This window comes from Neolamprologus multifasciatus, chromosome 4 (assembly GCF_963576455.1).
Source record: "Neolamprologus multifasciatus chromosome 4, fNeoMul1.2, whole genome shotgun sequence".
In the NCBI taxonomy this organism is placed as follows: Eukaryota; Metazoa; Chordata; class Actinopteri; order Cichliformes; family Cichlidae; genus Neolamprologus; species Neolamprologus multifasciatus.
This window is the reverse complement of record NC_140442.1, coordinates 31,927,127-31,943,865: the sequence shown is the minus strand read 5'-3', so window position 1 is coordinate 31,943,865 and position 16,739 is coordinate 31,927,127. Positions and strand designations below refer to the sequence as shown.

Sequence of the window (16,739 nt, the reverse complement as noted above, 5' to 3'; positions counted from 1 at the left end):
CACATACCCGAACCAATGACTTGGTGGTGTTCCAGGGTAGGATAGCAAAGCCCTCTTTTCCACTTCTTCTATGTACAAATTGGATACAGTGGGGGAGACTGGGAAACCCATGGTGCACCCATGTTTTTGCTTGTAGTACTGACCCAGATGAACAGAATCAACCTTTTGGGATTTACTTACCTGGATTGAGCATGCATCAAGACAATTCTTTGAATAAGTTAACTGACCCTTGGTCTAGAGCAGGGCGATATGGCCAAAAATATTTATCATGATATATATTTGAAAATTTGCGATAACGATATAACTGACGATATAATTGATGCGAGACAAAATACAACTCCACAACTTTACTAGCGCAAAAAAAAACCCCCATCCATTTATTGTCACTTAAACAAGCAGCTGTTTTTATGTGCATTAAAGCTATATAAAAATGTAACAGTGCAAATGCAAATTCCTTGCTGAAAGTTTAACCAAAAGGCATCTCCAGTAGAAATGGGCTGACATATCCTGAGTATAACAATGTATAATATCCACTGAAGTTAAAAAGAGGTGCTTTGCAACATTAAACTGCAGTGTGCCAAATAAAAAAGTCAAATACATATTTTTAATCCTGTGCACTTTATACCATAAGATGCACAGGATTATAAGACACATTAAGCGAAACAAAGCAGTCCGATAAATCAAACTATTCAACTCATTCTTCTTGCTTCCTCCACTTCTGTACCATTGACAGTGTTGGGGAGTAACGGAATACATGTACCGCCGTTACGTATTTAAAATACAAAATATGAGTAACTGTATTCCGTTACAGTTACCGTTTAAAAAGGTGGTATTTAGAATACAGTTACTTTGTTTAAATAAATGGATTACACGGGGGTACTTTCCTGTTTCATATTGTGGCGGGTCAGGACTGTTTGGGTTTTGTTTGACAGCTACGTTCTGTTGTTCCAGGCGGCAGCGTTACGGTTGCCATGGTTACAGGGTGACGCTCTCTCTCTGCGTGTTTCCTGGGTGAGAGAGGCCTTTTTGTTGTTGCTGTGCTAAGCTAATAGGCAGAATGCTACCGGTATAGCTCTAAAGAATGTAGCATCATGGGCAGTGTAGTCCGTGCTGCAGGGAGAATGGACTGCCATACAGTTATGTGTCTGTGAGTGAGGGAGGGAGAAAAGGGAAAAGTACGAGCTGTCATCGAGCAAAAACGGGAGCTGGAAGCATGTAAATATAATAATAACCACTGCAGCCAAGAAGAGTGCCTGATGAGCCCAGTTGTAAGTAAGCTATTAAGACTCGACTGTACACCGTGTTCCTGTTTTCCTCTGAAACAATAAGTTCTGTTGGAGCAGCCTTTCAATGCCTCTCTCTGTCTCTGCTAGCAAAGTTGACCCAGACAACAAAGTAAAGCTAGTTTTTGGCTACAAGCCAACACGGAACCCACTGTATTAGCCACAGGTTCCTTTATGGTTCGGAGCCAGACCTTCAGTAACAGTAATAAATCACAGCAATAGTACATTCATGTAGTTGTAAACAGCATAATAATATATTAAGTAATCCAAAGTATTCAGAATACGTTACTCTCATTGAGTAACGTAACAGAATACGTTACAGAATACATTTTGGGGCATGTAATCTGTAATCTGTAATGGAATACATTTTAAAAGTAACCTTCCCAACACTGACCATTGATTCATTAATGCTGTATTCTATCACAGCTGCTCTATTCCCATGTTGTTGCAGTATATTAATGACTAACCTCGTATTGTGGATGGATTATCTCAGTTGTTCTCCTGACTTAAGTTTGGTCCGTTTACAGCATCCTGCCATGCGATTGTATTTGTCTCTAACCATCAGGAACCTTCACGTTAACTTTTATCGAGTGGAAAAGTGTTAGCTTCATCCTCCAGCTTCACTGTTTATGTTATGCTAACATAGCTGTGTCGCTAGCGATCACATAGCACATCATTATATACCACCTAGCCCAACTTCAGTAACCTTACAAACGTCACTGCTGTTTAGTTTCCTGTCTTCATTTATGTTGGAAGTGACAGCAGAGCTGTACGGTTGAATTGTTTCAGAAATCTCTCAGTCAGAACATGCTATATCGTGTTTAGGTAACTAGCGAAACTAGCGAGCTAACTTCCGCTAACTTCCTGCTAACTTCTAACTCCGTTAAATGTAATAAATTCTGTTTTCATGGAGTTTAGGACCCAGATTACTCCCAGATTTACGAGCACCTTAGTGCGACAAATGCAGACAAACGATGGCCCGCTTGCATGTTCTACAAAAAAAACTGTGCTTTGGTGTGTATTTGACGGACAAACACCAAACCAGTTCCACATCACTGAAGTTGCAGCATTTTTACAAACCAATTCTGGTTCATCAGTTTCACTCAACGATCCGCTTTCTCCCTTTTCATTCTCCATTGCCGCCATGCTTTTTCGGCCATGTGCGTATGAAAACAAAGGCACCGCGCATGCGCGTTCTACCCATATTCTATCGCAATATTTCATTTTCTTATTGTTGCCTAACATTGTACTGGTATTACCGTGAACAGTATAATATGGCCCAGCCCTACTTTGGTCCTCTTGTTTGTCATCATTCTCAGACTGTAAGAAATCTTGGAGTGTTATTAGATTGCCCATTTAAATTAGAGAAGCAATTCTCCAGTTGTCAAGAGCAGCTTTTATCAGTTACATGGAATTGCCGTAAGCAAAATCTTATCTTCCTCCAAACGATGTTGAAAAACATATTCATGCCTTTATCACCTGTAGATTAGACTACTGCAATTCTCCCCATTTTCATCTTGCCATCATTTTCAGTTAGTCCAAAATACCACTGCACGTTCTTTAACAGGTATTAGACGGCATGATCACATCAGTCCAGTTTAGCAAATTTAAACTTGCTCGCTGTCCGTTTTTGTTTTGATTTTAAGATCCTTTTATTTACTTTGAATAGTATGACGCCCAGCTATTTAAACAAACTCTCCAACAAATATAACCCAAAAGGGGCAATGATACACTTTATATTCCTACTTCAGAGTCTAAACAGTCTTTTAAATCCCATCTTGTAACTTTTTACCATGGCTTTTCATCTGAGTTCAGTTTGAGAACCATTAGTTTTTTGGTTCATGTTGTCACACTATATTGTATTTGCTTCTTCTCATGGCTTATTTTACTGTATTTATTCTTCTGTGGTTTTCTCTTGTTCATTAATTATTACTTTGACCCCCCTTCCCCCCACTCCATTCTTTTCTCTCTTTTGTTTTTCCACTCCTCTGCTTTCGTCTCCTGATTTTGTCAACTTGGCCTTCACCCAAGTTGAAAATAAATAAATAAATAAAATGAAAAGATTAACAAGTAGAGCCCACAGAGAGTCTACAGTGCTCCTCTTGGCATACCATGACTGTGCTTGCTAAAATTTCCAGACGAGTAGCAAACCATCCCTGACCCACAATAGACACTCTACTCTCTTCTGGCTGAGGACCAGAGCCTCCGATTTAGAGGTGCTGACCCTTTTTGACCCCAGAGTACCGAGTCAAACATGCAAACTCCACACAGATGTCCCAACATGCTGCCTCATACTTCCTGAGACAACTGGTAGTTGCAGTTGTCTTGAGGCGACATTTGTTGTGATTTGGCGCTATATAAATAAAATTGAATTGAATTGAATTGAATTGAACTGGGGAAGTACAGTCTTCCACAGGAGCTGCTGATCCAGTTCTACACTGCAGTCATTGAGTCTGGTATGGTGCAGCCACTAAACAGGACAGGAGCAGACTGCAGTGGGCTGTACTGGCAGCAGAAAAGATCATTGGCGCCCCCCTGCCCTCCATCCAGGACCTGCACCTCTCAGCAACCAGGAAATGGGCAGGGAAAATCATCACAGACCCCTCACACCCTGGACACAGACTCTCTGACCTGCTGCCCTCTGGCAGACGGTGCAGGAGCCTGCAGACCAGGACCACCCGACACAGGAAGTTTCTTTCCCCTCGCCATCTCCCTCCTAAACAGTTGAACTGTCACACTGCCAGACTGCAACTACACCTTGTGTACATTCTGTGGTACTCATTTCATTTCTGTAATCCTGTATTTTATGTATATAAGCTTTAGATTGGTTATTTGTGGTTGGCATATACGCCTTTGTGTATGTATGTGTGCATATGTAGGTGTGTATATATATATATATATATATATATATATATATATATATACGCGTACATATGTGTGTATTGTGTCATTTACATATTGTTGTGATTTACATTGTTGTGCTTGAGAGTCACCATCTACTGGAACTAAATTCCTTGTATGTGTTTGCGCATATACATGGTCACTAAACGCGATTCTGATTCTGATCAGATTTCATGTCTGTGATCCTCTGACCTCTGTATGATCTCTTATGCACCCCATACATATTCCTGCTTATGCTGCTTTAGTATTATAATCTTTGAAGATTCCCCACGATCATTTAAAGACCAGCTGGTCCCCATCTCTCTGTGAAGCTGGGCAAAGTTGGGTGAGAAACATCATTTCACAGTTTTAAGATTTCCTAAAATCACAATTTTCCTTGATCTGACCCACACTGGGGTCAGTTCAAGGAAGATATGGGTAAAATTTGACATTGAAGAAGTTCAATGTACAAAAAAATTCTAGCAATTGTAAAACGTTATACTGTTGTTCAACAGTTTTTGAGTCCACATTCAGAACTACATTTCTCTGAAAAGATTTGGACAAAATTTCCCTTTCTCTGAAAAAACAATGACGACTTAGAGTTCGGCTCAGCTTGTGGCAGACATCACAAACAAGGCTCAACTCTGTCATTTATCGTTATACTCAGACTTGAAGAGATAGATACACAGCGGTGTCGTTTATCGAGGCTTTATTTATGTTTTTTTTGTCATTAAAAGCAGTACAGAAAAAGAAAAACAGTGGCTTTTTGTCTGTGACATACAAAATATGTACAAACAGTAATAAAAAGGAAGGACATGGAACTAATGACAGAATAAAGCAGCACATTGAAAAGTATGACTCCACTCTGTCTGATACTGACAGTGCAGAAAAACCGAACACAACACTGGGGCTGTGAGAGACAGAACAGGTCAACTACTAACTGGAAGTTTGATGGTTCAACATTAGGGGTGCAACGATACTCGTATCGATATTGAACCGTTCGATACAGTGCTTTTGGTTCGGTACACATATGTATCGAACAATACAACATTTTTAATTTATTTTATCAACTTTCCTTCTGACGGTGCTGTCTGTGTTGAGCGCTCAGTGGATCTGCGTTCAACAGTGCAGCCTAGGCGGAGTAGTGGAATGCAGATCCACTGAGCGCAGGACAAGCTAGCGAGACAGAAGTTTCCTTGCAACATGGCAAATTGAACCTCCCCCACCCTCATTCAGATCTGGCATTTGGAACTATTTTGGTTTTCATGTCACGTATGCCCTGAAGGTAAGCGCGTCATGGACTAAAGTAAAACAGCATTTTGGATGTGTCAGCAATGCTCAATTACATGGGTGGGAACTAGTGTGTTAGCGCAGTTAGCTCGTTAACGTGTTGACGCCGTCCAGCCCCACACACGGGCGATCCGCGGTAGCTCGTTAACGGAGATTTGCTGTGTTGTGGCGTTAACGTCATGTCAGATTAACGCTGACAGCACTAGTGGGAACACAACGAATATGACTGCACATTTACTCCGACATCATCCTAGTGCAAAGACAAGTGGAAGCAGACAAAAACAACAAGCACGCATGCTACAAACTTTACCCGAGTCATTTAGACAGCCGTTAGCACATGATTCTCCTTATGGGGACCTGATATGTTTAATATGCTGCTGAGAATATAGCCCAGAAGAAGCGTATAGTAGAGCTTTTATTTTGGAAAGAGACATTTCTCTGTAATAAACTCTCTTTTCCAAAGATGAGTGATTTCTCCATCAGATAGATTTATTTTTTTATTACTTTGTTGTTTCAGCAACATTAAATTTAAAAACTGCACTTAAACTGTACGTAAATATATATTTATAATTTTAATAAACGACAAATTAAAAAAGCATGAACATTGTTTTGTATCGAAAAAATATCGAACCGTGAATTTTGTGTATTGTTGCACCCCTATTCAACATATATGCATATCCTTGTGCAAGATACGAACGCCTAGTGCATTCATCTGAGTATAAATGTGTATGAGTAATGGATAGAAAGCCCTTATGTAGAAAAAAAATGATTGTATGAATGAATGTGAATGGGTGAATATGTGAAGTAACAAGAAGTGCTTTGACTGCTCAAGAAGAGTAAAAAAGCAGTATATAAGAAGTATATGTGAGTGATTCACTGATCCATGTCACTAGGATTTACAGTAATGACAACAGAATGTCACTCGGACTGGAGAAACATAGTCTGATGGTAACAAAGAGAGGGAAGCAAGTCAGAACTGAGGAAATCGAACTACCAGAAGGCAACACTGCAGACAATGAGAACAGTACCTGGGAATCCCACACAAATGGGAATCATGAAGAGGCTGGTAGGAATGCTGCAACTACCAAATGCCTGCAGAGAGTAAGGCACGTCCTGAGGAGTTAGCTGAATGGGAAGACCAAGATCAACATCTACACCCTGCCGATCGTCAGGTACACTGCTGGGATAATAAGCAGGCTAACGGAGGTGATGCCTCTGACATCAAGGCAAGGAGGTTCCTACCATGCTTGGAGGGTTTCACCCCAAGTCTGCACCCTGAAACTGTACGGTAAGTAGAAGCAGGCCAAGGACTAGTGAGTGTCAGAACCACTATCCACGATGAAACAGCAAAGATTCATGAGTACTACAACTGATGTATGAAACCTGAGAAAGGGATAGGCCCTGCATGGCTGATATCAAGAAATCCTACCAGTGGCTGGACCAAGCTGGACTGAAGGACAGCACAGAGGCACTAATCATGGCTCTAAGCACATGGTCCTTAAAGGCTGCATCTACAATAGCAGGCAAGACCCCAGATGGAGGCGGTGCAACACTCTCTCTCTGTCTCCATCTCTCACATATAAATGGTGAATGGTCTGACTGTCATGTAGCGCTTTTCTACTCTCCCAGCGTACAGCGTATAGTACACTATATTGCCAAAAGTCAAATTCAACAGGCAGCAGCTGGAACCTGAAAATGCTTAAAAAGCTTTTCACTTTTTTTCTCCTCTGACTAGAAACAGGATGTCTGACCAGGTCATTTGGTTCAGAAGACCCTGCATCGTTACACAATAAACACTTTTCCCCCACAACACTGCTGGTTTTGGATTTTCAGTTGTGTTTGCATAGATAAGAGAAGACTGAAAAGAAGAGCTGAGTGGTTTAGAGACGTTATACCAGTGTGTTCAAAAACAGACTAGAGACTCCGGTCCCGCACATGAATGTTTTTTGTGTGTGTGTCAGACTCAGGACTGTCTGGACAGCCTCCAGGTGATGAAGCTTCCTATAAACATGCCAGCGAGGAAGATTATGATGAGGCCGTAGCTGTGAGAGCTCATTGACGACACCCTCTGGATGGATACAGCTGCTAACTCTGAGAAGCTGTTGATCTGTGGACATACACATACATAGTCATTGCTTCCATTTGTGCAACATCAGTCACTAATGGTTTACTGTTCAAGATCTGTGTAACTTATAAACATACTTAAAAGTAAAATACATAAATACAACTCTTCAAAATAAAATACTGTATATATGACCACAAAAAATTAGACTGAAAAATCTCCTTTAGATCAGACATGTCAAGGTGCCCAGGCCGAATAGATCTGTATCCAACCTGTGACTGAAATTCATATGTGAATTATTAATGTATGAACTATACAGAGAGAAAGCATGCCACAGCCACACCACTCATACAAGTCCCATAATGCAGTGCAGCAGCCGCTATGCAGATGGGGATTGTGACATCATCAATGCTATGCATTATGGGAATGTTTTTTGTCCAACTTAATAATGGAATACAGGCAGAGGCTGCGTTTGGGCTTTAAACTGTGAACATTAGTAACTGATAACAATGGTGACATCCCCACTTATGGCTGAGTATAACTGGTTTTATGGACCTGACTCAGATTTGTGTGCTTTTCAGCTTGGAAGCAGCAACAAGGAGCTGGTGAAGCAGCTGGAAAAGGGAAAAACAACGTTTTGTCAACAACAATGTCAGACAAGATCTTTGTGATCTTTGATCTTTTTCTGAAATATTATTTATCAGTTCTCAGTGTCATACAAAACACTCAATTACTTTGTGTGTCTCAGTGTGACCGATATGTCCACAAAGTTCTCAAGGTGCCATTGAGGGTCTTTAAAGGTACCTATTAATAAATAAATGTAAATAATTTACACAATCTGTAATGTGACTATCACTGAAACCAACCAGCTGATCTACACCACAGCAGTTGTGATTACTGAAGCGTCCGACGTGTGCTCTCATTGGCTGGGGAACAATACGAGAACAGCAGCCCCACCCAGGCTGGAGATCAGTAGAGAGAGCAATACTGGAGAAGCATAGGGGAGAAGGATGCAACCCATAACTCCAGGATCCAGTACCCAACAGACTGAAATCTTTGCCCATTCTTCTTTGAAACAGCTCCAGCTCAGTCAGATTAGATGGACAGCGTTTGTGAACAGCAGTTTTCAGATCTTGCCACAGATTCTCGATTGGATTCAGATCTGGACTTTGACTGGGCCATTCTAACACATGGATATGTTTTGTTTTAAACCATCCCATTGTTGCCCTGGCTTTATGTTTAGGGTCGTCGTCCTGCTGGAAGGTGAACCTCTGCCCCAGTCTCAAGTCTTTTGCAGACTCCAAGAGGTTTTCTTCCAAGATTGTCCTGTATTTGGCTCCATCCATCTTCCATCAACTCTGACCAGCTTCCCTGTCCCTGCTGAAGAGAAGCCCCCCCAGAGCATGATGCTGCCACCACCATATCTGACAGTGGGGATGGTGTGTTCAGAGTCATGTGCAGTGTTAGTTTTCCACACATAGCGTTTTGCATGTTGGTCTCATCTGACCAGAGCAGCTTCTTCCACATGTTTGCTGTGTCCCCCACATGGCTTGTGGCAAACTGCAAACGGGACTTCTTATGGTTTTCTGTTGGTTTTCTTGCCACTCTTCCATAAAGGCCAACTTTGTGCAGTGCACGACTAATAGTTGTCCTGTGGACAGATTCCCCCACCTGAGCTGTAGATCTCTGCAGCTCGTCCAGAGTCACCATGGGCCTCTTGGCTGCATTTCTGATCAGCTCCTTGTTCGGCCTGTGAGTTTAGGTGGACGGCCTTGTCTTGGTAGGTTTACAGTTGTGCCATACTCCTTCCATTTCTGAATGATGGTTGAACAGAGCTCCGTGGGATGTTCAAGGCTTGGGAAATCTTTGTGTAGCCTAAGCCTGCTTTAAATTTCTCAACAACTTTATCCCTGACCTGTCTGCTGTGTTCTTTGGACTTCATGGTGTTGTTGCTCCCAATATTCTCTTAGACAACCTCTGAGGCCGTCACAGAGCAGCTGTATTTGTACTGACATTAGATTACACACAGGTGCTCTCTATTTAGTCATTAGCACTCATCAGGCAACGTCTATGGGCAACTGTCTGCACTCAGACCAAAGGGGGCTGAATAATTACGCACACCCCACTTTGCAGTTATTTATTTGTAAAAAATGTTTGGAATCATGTCTGATTTTCGTTCCACTTCTCACGTGTGCACCACTTTGTGTTGGTCTTTCATGTGGAATTCCAATAAAATTGATTCATGTTTGTGGCTGTAATGTGACAAAATGTGGGAAAGTTCAAGGGGGCTGAATACTTTTGTAAGTCACTGTAAATACACACGAACATAAGCTGGCAACTCCAAATTTTCATGCTGGCATCAACGGGGTCTCTCAATGCAACAACCCGCTGTATAGAAACAAATAAGAAACGAAAACGAATATGCAGTACTTTATCTACACCTGTGTATAATCTCAAACATGGGGTCTCAGGGAAAAAGACAGTGAAGATATATTGGTGTATAACGTACCCAACCTCCGTGTTCCTGAATCCAGCCCAGCAGATTGTTTTTGAAAAAGTTCACTGCCCAGGTAAGGACCTCTCTCACCGACTGAGGGAGGTGAGCCTCGACCATCTGATGGATGAACACACAGGTGAAGTTATGGTACTGCAGCCGTCTCCCAAAAGAAGGTAAGAAACATGGGTGAGAGTGGTGTGTCACACTGGATACGTGGGACTATAGACACACTGTTCATTTGGAACATTTTAGAGCTCTTTTTCTGAAATGTCATTTATCAGTTCTCAGTATCATACAACACACTCTTTCACTGATTTTGTGTCTCAGTGAGACCTATATCTCCACAAATTTGGGATATTTTGCAGGCAATAGTTGTGGTACTTATGTCCACTAAGCAATTTAAGCTAAATCATTCACAGGTGCATGAGGTCAACTTTAATTCTGAGAAATTCACGTCGGCAGTAATGACACCCGGTTACACCAATCGGAGGTCACTAAAATCAATATTGAGTCGGTGTGCAACTTTGCCAAAACAATGTGGGACTCTGTAGTTTTCTCTGGTCCCCTCCCCAATCAGACCAGGAGTGACATGTTTAGCCGCATGTTCTCTTTAAATTGCTGGCTGTCTGAGTGGTGTCCCAGAAACGATGTGGGCTTCATAGATAATTGGCAAACCTTCTGGAGGAAACCTGGTCTTGTTAGGAGAGATGGCATCCATCCCAATTTGGATGGAGCAGCTCTCATTTCTAGAAATATGGACAAATTTATTAAACCCCCCAAAATATGACTATCCAGAGTTGGGACCAGGAAGCAGAGTTGCAGTCTTACACGCCTCTCAAAATCCTGCTCCTCACATACAAGCTCTTAAATAATCAGGCCCCATCTTATCTTAATGACCTTGTAGTACCATATCACCCTATTAGATCACTTCGCTCTCGCTCTGCAGGCCTACTTGTTGTTCCTAGAGTATTTAAAAGTAGAATGGGAGGCAGAGCCTTCAGTTTTCAAGATTAGGCTTAAAACTTTCCTTTTTGCTAAAGCATATAGTTAGGGCTGGACCAGGTGACCCTGAATCCTCCCTTAGTTATGCTGCAATAGACGTAGGCTGCCGGGGGATTCCCATGATGCATTGAGTTTTTCCTTTCCAGTCACCTTTCTCACTCACTATGTATTAACAGACCTCTCTGTATTGAATCATATCTGTTATTAATCTCTGTCTCTCTTCCACAGCATGTCTTTATCCTGTCTTCCTTCTCTCACACCAACCAATCACAGCGGATGGCCCCGCCCCTCCCTGAGCCTGGTTCTGCTGGAGGTTTCTTCCTGTTAAAAGGGAGTTTTTCCTTCCCACTGTCGCCAAAGTGCTTGCTCATAGGGGGTCATATGATTGTTGGGTTTTTCTCTCTATTTATTATTGTAGGATCTACTGTACAATATAAAGCATCTTGAGGCGACTGCTGTTGTGATTTGGCGCTATATAAATAAAATTGAATTGAATTTAATTTAATTGAATAACATCAAGTTGAAGAAGCTGATAAGATGATAATACTTAAGTTGTGTTGAAAAAATGACCAACAACATTATCCACAGCAGCTGGATTGTAGTGCCTCTTGTGCATAAACCTCTCAAAGCACACTGGAAGATGGAGTTTTTCAAGAAATGCAGGCAGAATTCATGATAACGTTTTTCAAACCTGATGCATCATTTTGGTCTTCTGTTGCTGCATGGTCATTTAGTTTTGGATGGAACATGATGAATATTTTGCTCTCAACAGAGATATCCTTGTCCATGTACATTAACGGCGAAGAAATGAATACAGCCTTCTTGTTTACTTCATTTTGTTGAGTTTGTTTACCTGCTTTTTGTTGTTTTGTCCATGTTTTGTGTTCATAGAAAAAAATTTTGAGATAGTTGAGATTCTTTCATTTCTGTGGATACTACACATGTCTCTATTTAAACACCAGGCCTGGCAGCAGTTTCCTATGAAACTGAAGAGACATGTCAAAACCACTTTGAGACTACTGTTTTCAAGTCACATAGTTTTGTGAGCATGGAGTATTTATTTGTAATTCAATGTCCTCTGTGTAATACGCAGTGATTCCAAGAAACATTTAGCAGCATCTGTTCTCTTGGCTACTGTACAATATAAAGCATCTTGAGGCGACTTTTGTTGTGATTTGGCGCTATATAAATAAAATTGAATTGAATTGAATGAATAGAAATGAGTTTCTTGTCATGTTGGAAGTTTTAAATAACTCTCTGGGTTCTCTTTGCTTGCCCTCCTCTCTCCTCCTTTGTGACTATGCAATTTAATTATAGTTACTGCCAATTTAAGAGCAGGTACGCTAACATAAACATTACTATACAGATATTAACATAAACAAAGAATCAATGTGACGGACTAACTGTAAAGCTCACGTCTCACCTCCAGGGGGCAGTGCTTTGGACATTCTGCATTTAACTTTATTTTCTGCGAAATGCTTTCACATTTTTTTAAATCTCAGTTTCCATTTTCTTCTGTCCTCCTGTTTTGCTGTTCGTGATGATGACCTGATATCGTCGTGCTGGCGTTGTTCCCACATCATCTTAATAAATGTTGTTCCAGGTTCAACATTGCAAGTGACCAATCACATTGTGGTGACGTCATACTTTTGCAAGCCAAGCGATTCATTCATTTATGAAATTTGAATTTTACCAGGACAATATGTATAATGCTTATCGTTTGTTTTTTAAGACGTTTTTTTCCGAAGTCGCAAAAGTATGACGTCACAACAATGTGATTGGTCACTTGCAATGTTGAACGTGGAACAACATTTATTAAGATGATGTGGGAACAACACCGACACGAGGACATCAGATCGTGGCTTCTTCTTGGCAGACAATATGAGCGCTACTCCCCCAATAGCTTCCTGTAGTGTACTGCAGTTACAAAAATACATTTACGTGGTAGTCTATGATGTGTTGACAATAAAATGCACATTTTTATAGTCGACATCATCGATCATGATCATTGCAGACCCACTGTAGACTACTATACTGTTTTGCTCCTCTGGCACACAAACTGAAATCAGCTGACTGTAGAACTCATAAGCAGAATTGAAATTCAAACAATTCAAAGGACCTGAACTACCAGGAACTGCTTTTGTAGAAAGCTGGTTCTCAGTTCCCATCCCTACTAATGATGATAAAATAACAATGACATCACTAAAACAATAACGACTGCTTTAGATTCTCAGATGTCCTGGAAACTGAAACCAACTCACCTTGACAGCAAGCCTGCCGGCTACATAGATGAGCACAGCGATTCTCTCCCAGGTGATGCCGTCCTCAAACACTTTGTCTGCCACTCGTCTGAAGTTCTCTGACTTGGAGCCAGAGCCAGAAGCCACACCATCTATCACACTGCAACAGAACAGCATAAGAGAACAGCCACAATTTAAGCAACCTGTTTTTGAAAAGCCCTTAAAATTGCATTCTGACTGACAGACGTTTTTATGACAGAGACATGAAACACTTGTCTGTACACCACAACTTCCATCAGCAGGGCGTCTACTTATCTCTACTACGCTGTAAATGCTTATTGAGCCAACATTAATCTGTTGCATTCATCCAATAATCTACAGTATTATTGTACTAAAGCATCTCCTAACATGAGGATGAAAAACTCACTCTTGAAACTCTTGGTCATGCTGCACTCTGTCACCGACGATACGTATCATTTTGCTCAGCTGCTTGACCAGCTTCTCCTCCTGCTCAGTCTTCACCTCCACAGTCAGTGGAGTGAGAGGCGGGACATCCTCTGAGGGCACATCCTTCAGCTCTTCCTCTATGACTCTGTTAGAGAACACACGATTAGGTAGCAGGTACCCGTGACCCTAACTCTGAACTTAACATGGCTTCACTTTACACTTTACATTACACATTTACTGTGGAAAGAAACGGTTAAAGTGCATTTTCTAAGGACAACGCTCGCAAGCACAACAAAACAAAAACACGTGACATCCCTTTCCTATTGGTGGAAAAATGTACCATGTTAACCAATCAAAAGATAATAATATGGCAACTTGTGACATTTGGTTGTTTAGGAAGAGGAGAAAGTTTCTAAGTGATGGTGGCGAGGGAGAGCAAGCGAGCGATATCCATAGCGAGTTTTGAGACGAGAGAGATTTCTGGCGTTTAGTGTGTTTAGAGTGTAGTTAGTGGGTTGTGCTGTCTTGTGTAGTTATTGTTTTTGTTTTGTGTGTCAAAACGATGAGGGCACTGCTGAATGTCACAGCTGCTGCCAAAAAGTCACCAAAGGCAGATGGTAAAGTAAACGCTGTCTGCAGGTGGGACACAGGGGAGTGTTTTTCAGGCCTGTGATATGGAAACTAGGAACACTCCTCTGACCCATGCCTCCCCCAGCCCACTAAATATTAATATTTATAATTGAAGGTTTACTTTAAGGTTTTGCATAATCAGTGTTCATTACTAATGTTGTACTGCCCTCTACAGGATTAACAAATTAATTTTTACTTAAATGTTCAGCTGGGATAAGTGATGGTGGAAAGAATGTTACTGTAGTTACAGGAACTACAAAGCAGGTAAATATTAGAAAATAATGTTAATTTTGTTTATGCTATTAGACAGATTTACTAAGTGAGGAAAATTACTGTGAAGTCACAATCACGGGGTGATCTACTGACAGTGCGCTAATTCATATACAAAGATGCAGCCAGTTGTCAGTAAGAACCAACTTTCTGATTATATATAAACCAATATAGGTGTGAAAGTGTTTCATGAAACAGGGAGGCAATTCAGATTAAAGACAGGAGCATGAATGAAGATCAACATGCGTTTGATATAAGAAACAGCCCTGGAGCAAAGGCTTTTTAGGATTAGGACTCAGATGCAGGAAAACGGCATAGGATCAATGTTCCCAAATGTATCTAATGCAGGAAAATGTCCAAACACCAGGGAGGCTGCGGTTGGCATGTCAGCCTCATCAACATAAATTCGTTGTGTAGTCAAACCCTGGTGTTAGTTCACACAAAGAGTGTTTTTAAAGCTATTCCAAAGGATGTTCTAAACAATAAATAACTGATTCCAGGATCATATATATGTCAGGATGGAATATGAAGTACTGTACAATTACTACAAATGATCCCAAAAGTTTGATTGTGTTCATCTGGACCGGGAAACCTGCAGACTGAAGAAGTCACCTGGATGAGAAACATTTGTCCCACTGAAAACGTCCGGATGAACAGAATCAACCTTTTGGGATTTACGTACCTGGATGATTGAGCGTGCATCAACACATACTAAAAATTATATTACATATGTTAAGAGATTTGACATCTATATTTAGCCTGTAGAAAAGGGCCAATAATTCTATGACACACAGTTTTTTATGACTGGTGCAGTTTACGGTGAAAAGATAATTGCAGTTCCTGTAAGATGAAAATGAAACTTAATTCACATAAGGACTTGAACAGGGTTAAAACGTATTATTATGTGTTAATAAATACAATATCTGCACATGAGCTACTAGGTATGCACTAACACAGGAATAAATATGTTTTAAAAATATCTAATGACTGAATAATTCTATAGCCAATAGTTTTAATGATGAAAGACATAATTTTCCTTAGTTACTAAGAACAGCAGTGTAACCCAAAAGTCGTAATCATTTTTTACTGCGCTCCAACAACTTAAGGATCCAAAAAAGATTTATTGTAAAACATTACTGACCACTTTGTGGTAGGTGGTTAAAAAGCAAAGCGACTGTGAAAGAGCAACGATGAAAGAACGGAACTCACTCTTTGATCAGGGCTTCCCCGATTCTCTCATCTGTGGAAGAGTAAAAACAAAACAGCTCAGCCACAAACGTGTTCTCCGTAGTTACACTGCAGGCGAAGTAAACAGCAACAATGACACAAGAAGTAATCTGCCGGTAAGGCAAGCTTACCTGACATCACCGCGCACGCCATGGTTTGAAGAGAAGTTTAATGAATGCGAAACTTCCTGAACAAACTCTTCTTCCTCTGAAGTCACATCAACCTTTTTCTGATTAACTAAACTAAGCAAAACACAACAACAAAAACACCTAAACAAAAACAATTTACCACCAGCTCACGTCAGCTGGTGTTTCGTCGAAGTTAGAAAAGCCGACAACTGTAACAAACCCACAGCCCAATCCCGATCAGTCAACGTCATCAGTCGCCGTCCGAGTACGCTCAGAATCCCCGGATGTGTCGTTTTTCTATGGCGTTATTTTTGTGCCACTATTCTGAGCGCACGTAAAAAAAAGTTTGCAGGTGCAAGTGTTGCATTTTCAGGAGAAATTTATTTTGAGCGAAGAAAAGTGTTAGCAGAGACGGGTCTTCCAGCAGAATCTGCATGAATATTGAAGATACTTATTATCTAGACGGAGGAATAATCACACGTGGGGCATCGGCTTTCACCGGAACATTCACACCAAAAGATGACTCTGGCTGTATCCCAATTCAGGGTCTGCAGCCTTAACGATCCACAAGGGTCGCGTACTCAAAGACCGCTAAGGCCGGAAGTGCGAGGCTTGTGAAATGAGACGGTCTAGCCTCCGTCGCGCTGCCCAGGTTGCCTAGCAACCATGATACTAACAGCTGGAAACGTTTCAAACAGCTTTGTGTGACAGATATGAAGGAGAAAATCGTTTGTTCATTTGTTTGTTTGTTTCTACATGAGCTTTGATCATTCTCTGTAAGAT

At 41.1% G+C, this 16,739-nt stretch overlaps 1 protein-coding gene across 1 annotated transcript; it reads right to left on the bottom strand.

The window, feature by feature from the left end:
* Positions 1 to 3,989: 3,989 nt before the first annotated feature.
* On the bottom strand, positions 3,990 to 16,479 carry LOC146520870 (apoptosis regulator BAX-like). Its single transcript, XM_085155674.1, has 6 exons — positions 15,960 to 16,479; positions 15,811 to 15,841; positions 13,682 to 13,846; positions 13,276 to 13,414; positions 10,025 to 10,129; positions 3,990 to 7,560 (listed from the first exon to the last, which is right to left on the bottom strand). Exons 1-6 carry the CDS (start codon positions 15,979 to 15,981, stop codon positions 7,417 to 7,419), a joined length of 606 nt encoding a protein of 201 aa, XP_085011800.1. The 5' UTR covers positions 15,982 to 16,479; the 3' UTR covers positions 3,990 to 7,416.
* Between the last annotated feature and the right edge of the window lie 260 nt (positions 16,480 to 16,739).